Source organism: Triticum urartu, chromosome 4A (assembly GCF_056163025.1).
Source record: "Triticum urartu cultivar PI428250 chromosome 4A, HENAU_Tu73, whole genome shotgun sequence".
In the NCBI taxonomy this organism is placed as follows: Eukaryota; Viridiplantae; Streptophyta; class Magnoliopsida; order Poales; family Poaceae; genus Triticum; species Triticum urartu.
Window position 1 is genome coordinate 509,929,839 of NC_141876.1, and position 15,563 is coordinate 509,945,401.

The window sequence follows — 15,563 nt, forward strand, 5'->3', positions numbered from 1 at the left end:
AGTTCATGGTCATGGGGGAAATGTACAGTGTACCTGAATATCAGAAACGGGTTGGTGTGTGCGCACCAAAATCAAATCAAGTCGGAAATATCTGGCAGAATCAATAAGAACTTTTGAAACAAGACAAGGCGTGAACAGAATATGTTCCAATGGTGAATGCATCTGCTGGGACTTATATGGCAATTCTGCCTGGTGTGCCTATATGTGTGCAATGCTTGTCCCGCCATCTCCCCCCACCGCCAGCTGGACTCGGTACTCCGAAAACCTGCTATGCGTGACCACAATTGCCTCTATCATTTGATCCTATAGCTGGCACTTTGTGCCATGGGCACACAGGGGTCGCCTCATTTCCACTCTTTCAGTTTCAGTCCAGGCTGCATAATTTTGATGAATTATTTGTAGAGAATCCGTGATCGAGAAACTGTTGGATGAGCACCATCACTTCAAGTTGCTGTGTACTCCCTCTGTTCCAAATTACTCGTCGCATCTAAAACTAAAATACATTTAAATACATCCATACCTACGACAAGTAATTCGGAACGGAGGGAGTATTTCCTATTTTTCCTCTTCACTCTCTCTAAAATGTTTCAGAAACCTATCTCAGCCTAATTTATCAACAGGGGAAGAAAAAATAAGTAAAAGATTGCACTATGGTAACAATAAGTACATTTTCGGTACAAGTAGTTGTCCAGAAATATATTGTGATTCTACTAGTTGGCATAATAGCAGAAGTTATTGCACATGGAATGAAAATCTACTCTAATAGCAACAGCACAAGGGTGTTGGCTTGCAACCATATTCAGAACATTTAATTCACTGTGGTATGGAATTGAAGGCAATCAGGTGCCTTCAGAACCTTATTCTGACTCCTAATGCTGTAATGCAGGAATTTATTCTGGATAATGATGGACCAACATTTAAAAGGAAAAGGCCAAAATTTAAAGTCCACAGAAACAGAAGCACCACCTGTCTTCGTCAGCGATGACAGCCAGCATATCACCACATCCTCATCTCGGTTCTCAGCCACTTGGGTAATTGGTTTGCACATCAATAGCAGGCACAATCACCAAGAATTAGCATATCACATCGAACAGAATGCTGAAGAACAGTTGAGATGGTGGTGATTTTTAATATAGCATCCATTGTAGTCTTAGGTGCTCATCTTGCGGTATAGTATATCACACACAACTCAACATTAAGCCATTAACAAGTCCAGACACACACAGTTTGTGCTCAAGTGCGTAAGTTGAAGAACAAACTTATGAGAGAGATGCTTCCCAGAAACAGCCCCCCTGTCTACTTCCTAGAATGGTTTCTTCTAAAGTTATTCATGGCAACATTGGAGGCACATGCATGAAAAGATTCACAGTATAAAAAGTTGGAAAATAAATAATCAGTTACAGGGTTTCAGCAAACAGTTACAAAGAAGACCTACAAACATTTCCTCCATGATAGCACAGAAATCAATAACATGGAACTCTTTTTGCGATGCATCTACAAAGGATACAGGAAAACCTCTAGCCAACTAGAATATAGCTAAGGAGATGCAGCATAGAGCCAGATATGGACGACCACAGGGAAATCAGCAGCCACCTACTTACTGGATATTTCAAAAGCTTCCACGAACTAGCAGCTTAGCAATATGTCCTTTGGCCCCATCCTAGCACCATAGGAGTTAGTGACCCTGATAATTGCCACCAAACACACCAAAAAAGCTGCAAATCTGCTGCTGCTGCAAAAAAGGCTGGCAATATTGGCACATTCATATAATTGATCGCAGTACCTCACTTGGAAGCAGAACACCTGGTCAAGTACGAGACATACGTCAGACCGCAGTAACAATGCAGTAAGAAGTTAATTAATTATGATACGACAAACTTGCTTGGATTGTCTTACGTTCACATCTACCCCACATCCCCCAATAAACTGTCTGAATAGAGTTCTACCTATTTATTCTAAAATATTGAAAGTGTATTCATCAAAGACAAGGAACAAGTGCTTTCAAAATGATATAAAAGTAGTTCGAGCTCAGTCTCCTTTCTCCTAAGATAAGAAAGAAAATGATGGCCAGTAAACTATCACAAGAATACATTAGCACTTGAGTAAATTTGGTGCCACCAACGTTTCCATACAAACCATATGGAACAAAGTACAGATCATTCTTGATTTGGAATCCAGGTTGATTTGATTTGAAACAACTAAAACCATTCTGCTGAGAAAAACCTAAGCAAATTAGTGAAAGGGTCAAACATGTCAACAACAAAGCCTTTAGTCCCAAACAAGTTGGGGTACGCTAGAGCTGAAACCCATAAGATCTCGCAACCTACTCATGGTTCTGGCACATGGATAGCTAGCTTCCACGCACGCCTGTCCATGGCTAGTTCTTTGGTGATACTCCAGTCCTTCAGATCTCTCTTTACGGACTCCCTCCCATGTCAAGTTCGGGCTACCCTGACCTCTCTTGACATGAAAGGGTGAAACATGTTTCTGGTCTAGAAATGCACAGGCTAAAAGGCAATCACAAAAAAGAAAAGAAATGTTTACAGCATTTTGAATCAGCTTCAGAGTGCTTACAACCAGGCAACCAGCAGAAACTGATACATAGTGAGTTCCTTGCTGATATCTAATGCCCAACTAAAGCGTAACACCTTAGCTCGGCTAAGTTTTACCGGTGCGTCAATGGTTGTCTCAGTCACAGCTATTGTAAATAGTAGAGTTCACTTGCACCAAAAGAGAGCACAAATGGCATGATTGCTAGCTGGAACATTTATCAGTTTAGGTTAATTCTAAATTGCACTCCACATAGCTCAGGCCTAAAAGAGTCATAAAGTCAAAAAGTCTTAACATCACGAAAAATGTCCTATACACTAGAAAGAGTAGAATCTGGATAGCTGCAGGTTATCCATGTAAGCGGCTAAACCCCTAACAGAAAACATGCGATCTGACTTCAGCTTAAGCTCATCAAGGACAAAGCTCAAAGTTAGGCCAAGCAGACAGTGGACTTTGGTGGTAGAATAACAGCCAGTTAGCCACACTACAAAAATATGATAAACAACAAAGGTGAGATCCTTTCAACAAATGAATCTAATGCGTTAATTCTTCAACCCATGTACTTTGTGCACTAGTGAGCACATTTAATATTACATTATGTTGCCTCGAATCATACCACTGAAATAGGTAATAGATTCTTCGCTGCAGAAGATGTAACACTTTATTTCCGTCAAAACAATGTAATGAACATTTCAACAACATTTCATTTTTGGAATCAATTACTCCCTCCGATCCATAGTATTAGTCGCAGCTTTAGTACAATTTTAGTATAAAGTTGTACTAAAGCTGCAATAAGTACTATGGATCGGAGGGAGTAGTTTTTTTCTTTGCGAGGAAAATCGCTTAGTTAACATGGTACAAGATCCATGGAACCAAGCTTGTTATCCCCAGGTATTTTAAGCTTTTATAGGCATGTACAATGGACCAAGATAAAGAGAAATAACAAAATTGTAACATTGTTCTTTACTGATTCAACTTCAAGTTTCCCATCCTAATCTGACTCAAAGACCCCTATTGCATCGAATACACAGTTAGTTCACACTTTGCACCTCATAACCACGTCCCGTTAATTTTTAGATACATAGACGACAAGACAAAGTAGATAACATCAATGAGTATTGATTATTGTATCAAGGCTGGAGCTCGTGAAACGGATTCCATTTCATCTTTCAGTGACTCCTAAGACCAAAATTAGACAGCGGAAATTTGTAAGAACAAGAAGGCATCACAACAAGAGAACCAAACAGGGATAATTGTGGATATCCACCTGCCACCAAAACTTCATAAAAAAATGCGACCTCAACTTCTCAAGAAGATTTACTACGAGTGGGGTAGATAGGTATAAGCATCAAGATTAATAAGTATTTTCTGCAGCATACTTTTCATATATAATTATGAAACAAAATTTGGTACAAAGAACGGACTGAGATTAGAGGGGAATAAAGAAGCAACTGAAGTTTGGTTTTGACAGGCCAATATAAACTGAAATTGAGGCAAAAGTATGCTTATACTGTAATTTGAAATCTATGCCTAGAAATGAAACAACATTAGTCCAACAAGGCAACACGAAGGAACTAGATGATACTAATGTGAATAGATTGTAAACTCTGGATCAAATATACTTATACCCAAAAGTGCAAATCTGGACCCTGCCAGCATAGTTTATTATCATGTGGCTGGAGTATGAAGTATGTTGACACCATCTAGTCCAAGGTCATTACACAAGTAACCCCAGCACGCTTTTATGGTTCCACCCTAGACATTATCCATTTTCCTGATGCATCAGCTTCCGATTTTCCCATGGGACAAGCACTGCTAAAAGCCTAACACATTAATTCCTCGTGTGGTCAGTTGGCCATTGGAAGGTGGTGGCTGCCATAGTTGCCACAGGGAAGAGACCATGAGTGTAATGCGTACAGTATTGACATTTGTGTAGTGCTTATGGTTATGATGCACAGACATGTCTGGTGTTCATTTGGTCAGAATACACAAACAGCATAGTAGTGCACACGGACGTACATTGGTACAGACCCATAGCCAGTGGTCTCACAACTGTAAGTAACCTGCTAAAAGGGCTTGAAGTTCACTAATCAGATTGTGTAAAAACCAATCATTCAAAATGCAGATAAGTGTTATCATCAAACCCAAACTCTTACATTTGCTCGTAGTCTGACCGCGGGCATACAGAAGATTCAGTAACCGTTTGTGATCTTCCACAATAACGAGTGATGGATGACCGACTGCGGAGAAATCCAACCTAAGGATATCGCTGCCGAGCCACATACGGAGTATTAACCTAGACCACCCAATCCCACCGCTAATTGACCAGAATTTCAGTTTCCAGCCCTCGTTGATTGCAGTTTTGTTCCCATACCTGGAGGAGCTATATCATACCTAGCGAGTGCAGCAACTTGGGATACTGGACTACTGGACCTCCGCCGGCCAGCGGCCACCCGCGCTGCGGATAAGGACGCCGCGACTGGAGCTTCTCGGCTTCGCCGGCGACCGCAATCTCCGCTCCGCTCAGGGCCAGACTCCGCTCGCCCATCTGCGCGCTCGTGTCGCTCTGCTCTAAACTCTTGTACTGCGTTGAACCGAACCACCAACGGGACGGCGCGGTGCAGGCTCGTGGTAAAAGGGTAATTCAACCCGTAGCCGTCGACGGCGGACGGAGTGGCGCTGGTTGCTCCAGGGCCGGATTCGCAGCCCAGTCAGCTGTTTACACAGAGAACTGCCTTTTCTTACTTCCCCAGCTCTGTTTTGAGTTTTACCTAAAAAAGAAAGAGCTCCGTTTTGAGTTTGTGAGTGATTTATAGTACTCCCTCTGTATCAAAATATACACTATAATAGAAATGCAGACACTTATTTTGGATCGGAGGGAGTAGTATTACTATTTCTGCGGGAAAACTTTCAGGGGCTGTTTGGTTGGAGACTCAAATTGCCACGCCTAAGGTGAGGTACTAGCCACACCCGGCTTGCCATAATATGTGGCAAAATCAAACTGTTTGGTTGGTAGCCATGCCTTAGGTTAGGTGTGGCAGATTTTGTGTGGCGTGTGTTTGGATGGCTTCCACAAATGTTTGGCAAAAAGTTATGGTTTGCGTTTGGTTTTCTGCCACGGTTTCCTGCCACAGGTGGTTAGAATCACCCTACTGCTAGACTCCACGGTGATGAGATTACTTGCCATTTGTCTCGCAAAGCAATAATACTACAACATGCTCCAGTAAATGTAAGAAGATTTTGTCGCAATAATAATAACCATAAAAAGTAACATGGAGCATTTTCAATTAATCCCATCTGTACAAAATAATTCAAAATGCAAACTCATAATCAAGATAGAAAATAAGATAGATACGTGCAAGTTTCGTCCATCATTATAAAGTCAAGTGATAGTCATTCATAGCAATAACACAAGTTCTGGCCAAGTTACATTAAAGTGTTTCACCACACATCAAAAAATCTACTTCCCAAAAGCAGTAGCCGTAGCACAAGTTCATCTCCTAAATACCAAAAGTTGCCATCTTCTAAACTTCACATGTTGCCAACTTCTAGACATGACAAGTTAGCAACTAGATAACTTCACATGTTGCTATAAACATGATCTTTGTCAGCAAAGAACTTGCAAACCCAAGTTTCAAAAGTTTTTTCACTTGCACTGCATAACCAACCACGCAAACCTTCATTGTCCTTGCAAGATAAGTGCACACCAACAGTAATTCTTTGATCTGTGGTAATTGGGAGTTCCTCCAACCTCTTCCATAAACTAGCATAAGGATCAACAACTTGGGGCATTGGAGGAGGAGCGGCAGCAAGGGATTGCTGGAGTGACCTCAATGTAGAGTTGATTTCTTCAGCGGACTCCACGAAACGACTCTTGGTTCTTGGTGGCTTCTTAGTAGGTGACTTGCTACCTCTTGGGCGCTTCTTACCAACTCGGCTAGTGCTAGATGTTGAATTATCACCACCTACAGGTACTGGAGGTCTTTTAGGACAATGTGTTGTTGGCAAAGTGTCAGAATCCTCCTCAAGAGGGCCCTCATACTGTGGATAGCAGTTGAGATCATACAACCCTTCATCATTGTCCGAGTCATTGGAATCAATTGTGCATGTATGCTGGTCCATGGCCAAAGAACCATCAGCACTAGTGCCTGTGAATAGCTCCTGCATCTCATAGTAGAACTTGATGGGCTTAGAAAGCAAGCGCCTTGCTCTATCCTGCATTACAAGCACACACACATTAAGATCCTAATTAAATTAGCCATATTAAGTTTTAAAAAGAAACTAAATTATACGTACATTGAGGCAAGACTTTTCAGACTCGGAGATAGTTACCACACATCTAATATCATCGAAAACATTGCCACTCTTGCTAATTGCGGCGGCAATGTACTTCCAATTTTCTTTGTAGTGCCTGAAGTGACGATCAACTTGAGCAAGTGTCACCCCCATAGCAAATTTTCTATTTAAAGCATCAGCACATTTCAAAAGATGATGCTTCCTGAACCTAAATCCCGCATATTGTTCCTTCATGTATTCAATGCACCAATCCAACATAAACTTGGTCTGATCATCAGCCCAGGAAATAGTCCTCTCACGAGAGCACCCATCACCATCAGACTTCCCCTTTCCCTTGGCCATCGCTGTTTCTCATACAGTGAGCCATTTTAATTAAAAGATAATAGGTGAGGCAAATAAGCATGAAACAACCAACAATTTACTAAAGATAAAATAAGTGATATAAGTTTACAGAGGTACAACCAACATAGTTTCACATGAATCACATACATAATGACCAAATGTAACAAAATAGCACTCATGTTTGATACATAGAAATAAGGCAGAACTCTAGTTTCAAACAGACTGAATGGAACCTAAAATAAAACCCATCAACATCAGCCTTACATACTAACTTCTTAATCATCTTGATCTTGAGCTGCTAAATTATCCTCCCACATTTTTTGAGCTAGTACATCCCTTTTGTGTGCCCATGCCTGGCTCTCCTGGTAAACGTCACAGCGGTGTCGTCTACTCCGTGGAAGGGCCGAGTACCAAGTAGCATCATCATAGACATACTCATCAGGACCATCATCTAGGATCCAGTTATGGAGCGCACAACAAGCAAACACAATTTTTACTTGTGTTTTTAGAGGGAAGAATGGCTGACTTGCAAATATTTTAAATCGATTCTTCAAGGTACCAAATGCTCTTTTGACGGTTGTTCTAAGTGAGGAATGGCGATGGTTGAATAACTCCCTTGGGTTCTCAGGCTCTCTACTTCCCCTATATTCCTTTAGGTGATATCAGACACCACGATATGGGGGTAGTATACCGGGTCTTGCAGCATATCCCGCATCCGCTAGGAAATATTTACCTACATCATGATGATGCTAACACATTAGCTAAGAACTAAAGAAAGTTTCAGTTTGAAGCCATGGGTTAGAATCCCACCTTCTGGTATTTTAAGGCCATTGGGACGTGATAGGGCATCTTGGAGCACATAAGAATCATGAGCCGATCCCTCCCATCCAGCAAGAACATATGTAAATCTTAGGTCAAAATCAACGGCTGCTAGCACATTTTGTGTGGGAAAGGACTTTCTACCCCTAAACCTATCTTGCATGTGGATTGGCACACATGCCGGTATATGAGTACCATCCAGAGCTCCTATGCATCCCTACGAAAAGAGAGAACCAGTTTCAAACAGACTGAATGGAACCTATAAATACATTGCAGATACTTGTGAATAATTTTGGATGTACCTCAAAGTAAGGGTGAAATCTGGAGGTACTTGTTATCTTCGAATGTGTTTCGATGGTTCTGATGCATATGACATCACGAGCAAGGAGACACAGGGCATCTAAAACAGCATTGAAGTACCTACTAACAGTCTCGCCCGATCGATAAAACTCGAAACCAATCGATCTATTTTTCCAGTTATGACCCACGACATGGATGAACATGGCAACTTGCTCCTCCACAGTTACATGGAATGTGTCTACCAGTAGACCACGACGTCTCAGGTTGGCACACAATTTGTGAAAAACAAATTTCCGCATGCGCAGCTCACTTATGCAATTAGCCTCGGTTCCATAATACATACGGTTCAGGCGTGACATCCTTTCAACATCTCGTTCGAACATGGGAGCATAAGTTATAGATTTTCTCTTCCTTTTTCGGACATTAATCTTGTACCACTACATCCCTAAACACACAATAATGGCAGCAAGCAATCTTCTCCTCCACATGTAGTAGTGATAATAATGCATGTAATACTGTAAGCATAATGTTCTTTGGTCCATCTATGAAACAATAATAGCATTAAAAAATCAGATGACATCAGTGAGTGGAACTATATATAAATTTTTTATCCAACGCAAATTATACAGAGGACAGTATATTACTCAGACAATAAATTGTACAATACATATCTAAGAAAAGAACACAGAGAGATGTCAAATCTTACATCAACACCACATACTTACAAGAAATTACTAACTTATAATCTCACTCGTACAAGCATGCAACAATTGCAAAGGGGGATTAGGGTGTTACCTTTCCTCTTAACAAATAGTTGACCTTTCACTATGAGATGGAAGTTCCTAGTCTGGATGCAACAAGGGCAGGAACAAGCAACGGGAAATCCCACAAATCACGGAAGAAAGCTGGTATTTTTCTCTTGAGAAAATCAAGGACGCCCAGATCTGCATGTATGAGATAAATCTGACGTGATGAGATGGAGGAGATGGAGGAGGTGGAGGAGATAGATGCTGCGGTGATGAGGATTCGTACCAGGGAGGAGCAGATCGAGTGCAGCGGCAAGGTCGTCCTCAGCTGGATCTGGAAGGGGAGAGAGAAGGGCTCTCAACCATGGGGTCAAGACTGAAGGGGTGGGGGATTTTTGGACTGAGGACGAACAGGGAAGCGGTGACTTTTATCAGTTCGCGGGGATTTTTGTGGCTCAGTTGGCGCGCCGCGACGAGTGTGGCGGGCGAAACGAGCGCCACACTTTTGGCGAAATTTCAGCGGCGGACGACTCTTGACGTTGTGGCGAGCCTAACTTTTATTCAGAACCAAATGCACGCCTAAGGGGCTATGGCACGCCTCACCTTAGGCGTGGCACGCTTAGGCTGGGATCCAAACAGCCCCTCAGTCTACTCATCAACTGTCAAGGTAGTACAAAGAACACTAGAAGTGAAAAAAAAATATCCGGGGTATTACTACGATACTAGATATTCCCTCCATCACAAAATAAGTGTCTCAACTTTGCATTTTCGTGCCACTTATCATCAGTAATGTCGTCAGACTCAACAACCTGTCTTACTCCCAAAAAAAAAACTGTCAGTCAAACAGACTCGGCAACCTCTACCAGATGCACACGCTGTAGCATGTTAAGATGAAAGGAACAAGACCAGACCAAACACACGCAGGTTCGAAGATTAGCATGGACTATTCATAGATCAAGCAGATAGAACCCCATAAGCCAGGATTGACCGCTGCTACACAGGGTTTTTTCCACATTTATTTCATGGAGCCCAAGCTTGGAACGCAGTGAAAGAAGGTGTGCGCTGCTCCATCAACCAAGATTTAAACCTAGTTGCTTGGTGCGAAGGCCAGGAGAAATAAAATTCTCCCCCAGAAAAGTTGGGCCTATCCTCCTTTTCAGAATATAAAGTCATAGCCCAAAACAATTCACAACCCGCTGATCTCCTGATAGCATGCGGTAGAACAGATGACGTACATATGTTTGGTCCGTCAGACCCATAACATCACATGGAAGAATGAAGCCCATTGATGCCGTGTTGGTCACAGAAAGGTCTCCAAAAATGTTACTGGCTACTACCCAGTTCACTTAGCCACCAAGAGGAATTCAGTGAATGCTAAAATTCAGCCTATTAAAGTTGGTATAGCGAGGCTGACCAAGCTGATTAGGGTCCACTCCAATCTCCATTTGCCAGAAAGGATGAGTGTTTAGTTTTGTTCAGCACAAGAATAGTGATTTTCCAACAAGAGATCTCCCGTCGCCAGCCAGCTTAGTTCAGAAATTTGCAGCTACGGCTCTTGGAGGGAATCCTTGATGAGCTGCTCCGTGAGAGCTTTAGGAAGCCCCATTACGCTATCAATTGTACCGACCTGCACAGATTGCCATGTTGAGATGCTGTTTGACTGTTTCATTTGTCTCAAACATGGAAATATATAGTCCAGCCTAGAATGAGAACATGTCAGGATGTGACTCACAATGGCTTCCACGAGAGGTGAAGTCAGTGGATGCTCTACTAGAAGGCCTCCAGCAACGTAGAAGACATTGCCCTCCTCAATCTGAAATACACACAAGCGAAAAGTTTCAGTGGGTGTAACTCGATAATGAGAGGATATGGTTCGAAATTAACATCTTCATAAACCAGGCAGGAGCACCGCAGGACATGACAAAATTAATGCTTGTTTTTCGGACTTACCAAGCTCTCAACAACTTCATTGGGTATCTTGTGGAAATAAACCTGCACAGGGACAATTATAGTGGAAAGTGTGAGGCCAAAACTCTGCAACGCGGAACTCAAACTGATGGAAACATGGGATCATAACTGGATTATGCATATTCATTAGGATTCATTTGATATTTTGTGCCAATGAAACGTTAAACATTAGACTCACCAAGAGTTAATTATCTGATACATGCACCTAAAATCTCATAAGGATTCTGAACTAAACCATGATATGATAAATTAAAGTGCCAAATGTCAAATTAGTCTCAAAACTATAAGATGGGTTTCTGCTTTATGAAAGAGCACAAGAGCATCTGAACACTAAGGCTGAATTGATGTTAGCCCATCAATTTTTCAGAGAACGCTGATATGCATACAATCTTCTTCGTCCGATCCCTGTACGATGGTGCACATCAAACCATCCACACTCTGAAAAAAATCATGGCAAACCACTGGATCGGTTGTCGTACAGGAAGCGGACAAAAAAGTGTCATGTGCGCAGAGGTTCCATTTTTCAGAAGGCCATGCTCAAGTTAGGCCACTGTTATTTGTCAGTTTACTGGGACTGAAAGCTGAACCAGATTTTTAACATGAAGCTAGCATTACACCAGATCATGTTACTGCATAACTAATCTGAATCAAAGACCAAAATTCACTGATTAGGTCGGTCCTTCAAAAAATGTCAATAATTTTAAATCAATACTGATGTCTATGTGAACAAACGACTTTGGTACTCATTTCTCAATGGAACATCAGAAAAAAATTGGTAATTACTTCAGATTTATCCCATCCTTCCCTTCTAGTTCCGGTCTTCACATTTGTAACAAGCACAGATCCAATTGTCGCGGCATGGCTTTGGGAATATCCTGTGACCAGTATGTGGTTAAACGGACAAGTCAAATAAATGATCTAAAATAATTTGAGCTCATGCGCCGATACACAACAGTCGGTAAGACAAACCTTGGATGAATTTACGTGCCTCCTCTGGAGTGGTAGGTTTTTCTCGAATAACTCCATCATGAATCACAACCTCCAAAAGAAAACAAAATACCAGAACAAGGGGGAGAGTCAAATAAGCACTAAAATGTGTGCACACACATGGTACATGCACAAGCATGCGACACAGAGTATAAACATTCACTATTTTTCGAAAAACTAAGTAAACATTCCACTATGAATGTTATCGAGACTCCATTTTTTGGATGTCATAATGTGCCCCACAAACACTTTTTCGTCTCAGCAATTTTAACAAAAGTAACTACAGTAGTAATGAGCAAAAAAAAACAGCTTCTAAATCAAAGATCCAAACATACTCCTGATTATAATTATCTATCTTTCAGACCCAAAGACCGAAACATGATTAAAACACATATAAAAATGACTAAGCAAATACCCAATTTGTGCCTCTTGGCTTGGACCCAGATATTATGCAACTCCTTTGGCCTAACTGCTATCCTAGTGTGTATGATATATGGATTATCTAGGGAGTAACTTATGCAGACACCAATTTATGCTTATTGATATGGATTATTGTCTGAGCACCCTCTCAACATTCAAGATGCAATGTTGAGATACAACAGACATGTTGCATATATGCCTAACTCCTAAACCAAACAGTGATCAAGAAAATATCTACTTTTAAACAGATTGGGCCATATTTCCAGGAAACACTAGAACCAAAACTGGTAAGGCAATAAATCTTGAAATACAGTGGTGACATAATCATGTAACTACAGTCAAATAATAATAACAGTTTCCAGGATCACTCCATCCAGATTCTAGAAAATCACAGTGTAAAGTGACTAATATTCTGCTATATCCACATCACCACATGAAACTAAAATCGTAATTATAAGCAAAAATCACTCCACAAAAAGGATTGTTAGAGGGGATGTTGTAAGATGCATACTTGGTCAGCAGTGATCAATAAGGTAGTCTCTTGAGAGTCAACAATCTCTTTCATCATCCCATTATTCCGCATCTTATCCAATATTGCATCTGCCTACACCATTGACATAGCATAGTAGCACACTTTAAAACCAAAGCAAAATCAGAACTACAACTGGCACAGTTTGACAAACTCTTATTTTTCTGATGAAAAGAAATATACAAATGAGGTCCTTTATTCCAAGAAAATAGCATTAATCCCTGTAAACGGGTAGTACTACCTCTGTCCCCAAATACATGGCATATAAATCCAGTGAAAAAGTAAATTATTTCCGAGTTTGACCAGATATATAGAAGAAAATATCAACAACTGCAATATTGAATGAATAGATTATGAAAATATATCTAATGCTGGATATATTGATGATGATTCGATATTGTTTATCTTAATATATTTGTATATACGTTTGGTCAAACTTAGAGATAATTGACATTTTGACTGAATTATATGCCATCTATTTGGGGACAGAGGTAGTAACATATATAGTACTACTAAAGACCATTGTCTTGACACACACACACACAAAGAAGACAAAACTGAACCTATAATGTGCCAGCTTGCTAAATATTCGTTCTATAACCATAAATAATAAACTCACTCACCCCCGCAAAGCAAACTCCACTCCTAGCGGAGAAATAATATGATTTTGCTCTCTTAAGAAAATACTTATGTGGCCCTTGCCCTAATTCCTAAACAAAACAGCTAGAACAAATCTACAAGGACAGCAGAACCTAGTTCTTGAATAAAAGAAAAGGGAAAGGAAATTACTTTCGCGTGAGCCAAGGCGACCACCAGCTCCTCTGGCTTCTCCTTCCTGATCTCCTTCTCGTCAATGTCCGCGCTCTAAAACCCAAGCGGAGAAAAATAAGAAAAGAAAGAAGAAAAATCACAGCAAGCTGCTAGAGTTAACCATCCCCAGAAGACGAGGGGGGAAATCACCTACAAGTAATTTGAACTGGTACCCCATCTCGGCCAGAATCTGGCGGCGCGACGCCGACGAGGAGCCGAGAATCAGCTGCATCGCCAACCAAAGCAAACGCACAAGCACAATCCAGGTTAGAAAAACGAGATTGGGGGTCTTTGGGGGGCCTGGAAAAAATCACTGGGTGCTTTGCTTACTCTGAGAGCAGAAGAGGCGGCCATTGTGTTTTCCTCCCTCTCTCTCCGATACCGAGGAAAGAGGAGCAGACCTTCCGTCTTTCTTGCCTTTAATCATCAGCAGCGTGCGCGATTTGTGTGCGCTTTATGATTCGTGCAGCTCAGTTTATTATCGTGGGGAAAGGGGACGCTCGCTGCGTCCAATAGGAGAGCGGGCACAGGGCGCTTCGTGCTGGCCCAGCCCATGTAGCAGCGGGCACTGTACTGTATTTCATTAAAAAAATAGCATCCACCCAAATCTCTTGAAAATAATATTTCTTTGTGATTCAACCGTGCAAATTGAAACTCATAGGGCTCAAATAGACATGGCAATTCAATCTTGTATTTTACGTGCATTTTAAGAATCATCCAATCAAAGAAGCCATCATTTATAGAGAAATTCATGTAGGTTGTTGTTGGGGATGTTCCCTAGCACCAAGACCCGGCTAATGTCTTAACCCGGCCAGAGAGCCAAGAGGCTCCATGGGCCAGAGCCTTTGCCGGGTCATGGAGGAAACAAGAAGGCCCAAGGCCTGACAAGATATTCGCCAGGAGGCCGGCTCGTGAAGAGGCCTGGTGGGCCGGCTTACGAAGAAGACTCAGATGAAAGATTCCTTAACTTGGGAGGAAAGATGAATATAGAGTTAGACTAGGATCATTGTTGAGAGTACGATCTGAAATCTCATGTAAACCTAGGGACTCGGCCTATTATATAAAGGGGAGTTCCTAGGAACGAAAAGACTAAGTTGCAATCTCTCGAGAGCTAGGTTAGCGAATTCGCATCCTTGTAATCGAGATCTCCAGCAATATCAATCAAGCATGAAGTAGATCTTTACCTCCACAATGAGGGGCCGAACCTGGGTAAACTTGTGCCCCTCGTTCCCGACCAACCCCGTTCAAGCAACCACCTAGTTGTGATGGCCTCCAGACTTAGTCCTTTCACGAGGACATTTGCCGTGACAAAACCACGACAGTTGGCACCCACCATGGGGCCTGCGCGTGGTGGTGTTGAGATCTTGGAGGGCACTCTCCCAGGGATTGAGGGATATGTGATCGGTCGGATGACGAAGAGTCACCGAGGCAAGCTCTACATCGACGACTCGGGCTGGGGCCCCGAGGCCGACTCAATCAAGTACGTGTACTAGGTACCCTTCGACAAGATATATGTCTTCATCGGCGTAATCGGCGACTCTGGGCCTGAGCCGGATATCCGCTCCGACATCGTCGAGCTGGCTCGTCGCGCTAGACCCGGCCAGGCGCAAGCCGACCGGACTAGCACCTTTGTCGGCTTCATCCATGGGGTCGACCTTTCGGGCGGTTCCGTGCCCTGCGGCGACACGCTGTCAATTTGGACATAGAATCCTCGATTGGGGACATCGAGTCAATCCTTCTGCTCTTCGATGACAGGCTCAGAGATACTCCGACAATGAGATTGATCCAGAGTTTCC

General features: G+C 42.1%; 2 protein-coding genes and 1 long non-coding RNA gene across 3 annotated transcripts; all 3 read right to left on the reverse strand.

The window, feature by feature from the left end:
• Nucleotides 1–1,350: 1,350 nt before the first annotated feature.
• Nucleotides 1,351–5,593, reverse strand: LOC125552442 (uncharacterized). The gene is made up of 2 exons (XR_007303592.2): nt 4,945–5,593; nt 1,351–1,803 (listed from the first exon to the last, which is right to left on the reverse strand). It is a non-coding gene; the product is annotated as an uncharacterized LOC125552442 (long non-coding RNA).
• A 328-nt stretch (nt 5,594–5,921) lies between these two features.
• Nucleotides 5,922–10,082, reverse strand: LOC125552443 (uncharacterized). Its single transcript, XM_087518715.1, has 4 exons — nt 9,340–10,082; nt 9,103–9,251; nt 6,847–7,190; nt 5,922–6,765 (listed from the first exon to the last, which is right to left on the reverse strand). The coding sequence occupies exons 3-4, from the start codon at nt 7,186–7,188 to the stop codon at nt 6,130–6,132; spliced, it is 978 nt and encodes a 325-aa protein (XP_087374841.1). The 5' UTR covers nt 7,189–7,190; nt 9,103–9,251; nt 9,340–10,082; the 3' UTR covers nt 5,922–6,129.
• Nucleotides 10,083–10,232: 150 nt separating this feature from the next.
• On the reverse strand, nt 10,233–14,253 carry LOC125552444 (uncharacterized). The gene is made up of 9 exons (XM_048715997.2): nt 14,098–14,253; nt 13,922–13,993; nt 13,747–13,821; nt 12,940–13,032; nt 11,991–12,060; nt 11,805–11,896; nt 11,004–11,045; nt 10,786–10,866; nt 10,233–10,680 (listed from the first exon to the last, which is right to left on the reverse strand). The coding sequence occupies exons 1-9, from the start codon at nt 14,119–14,121 to the stop codon at nt 10,600–10,602; spliced, it is 630 nt and encodes a 209-aa protein (XP_048571954.1). The 5' UTR covers nt 14,122–14,253; the 3' UTR covers nt 10,233–10,599.
• Nucleotides 14,254–15,563: the final 1,310 nt, after the last annotated feature.

What these genes read in the sequence shown, in the direction of transcription:
- LOC125552443 (XM_087518715.1), bottom strand. Translation starts at nt 7,188, where the DNA reads ATGGCCAAGGGAAAGGGGAAGTCTGATGGTGATGGGTGCTCTCGTGAG. An exon ending in CTGAAAAGTCTTGCCTCAAT is followed by an intron (nt 6,766 to 6,846) that starts GTACGTATAATT and finishes CTTGTAATGCAG; the next exon opens with GATAGAGCAAGGCGCTTGCT.
- LOC125552444 (XM_048715997.2), bottom strand. Translation starts at nt 14,121, where the DNA reads ATGGCCGCCTCTTCTGCTCTCAGA. An exon ending in TATTGATCACTGCTGACCAA is followed by an intron (nt 12,061 to 12,939) that starts GTATGCATCTTA and finishes TTTCTTTTGGAG; the next exon opens with GTTGTGATTCATGATGGAGT. An exon ending in CACCTCTCGTGGAAGCCATT is followed by an intron (nt 10,681 to 10,785) that starts GTGAGTCACATC and finishes CAATCTGTGCAG; the next exon opens with GTCGGTACAATTGATAGCGT.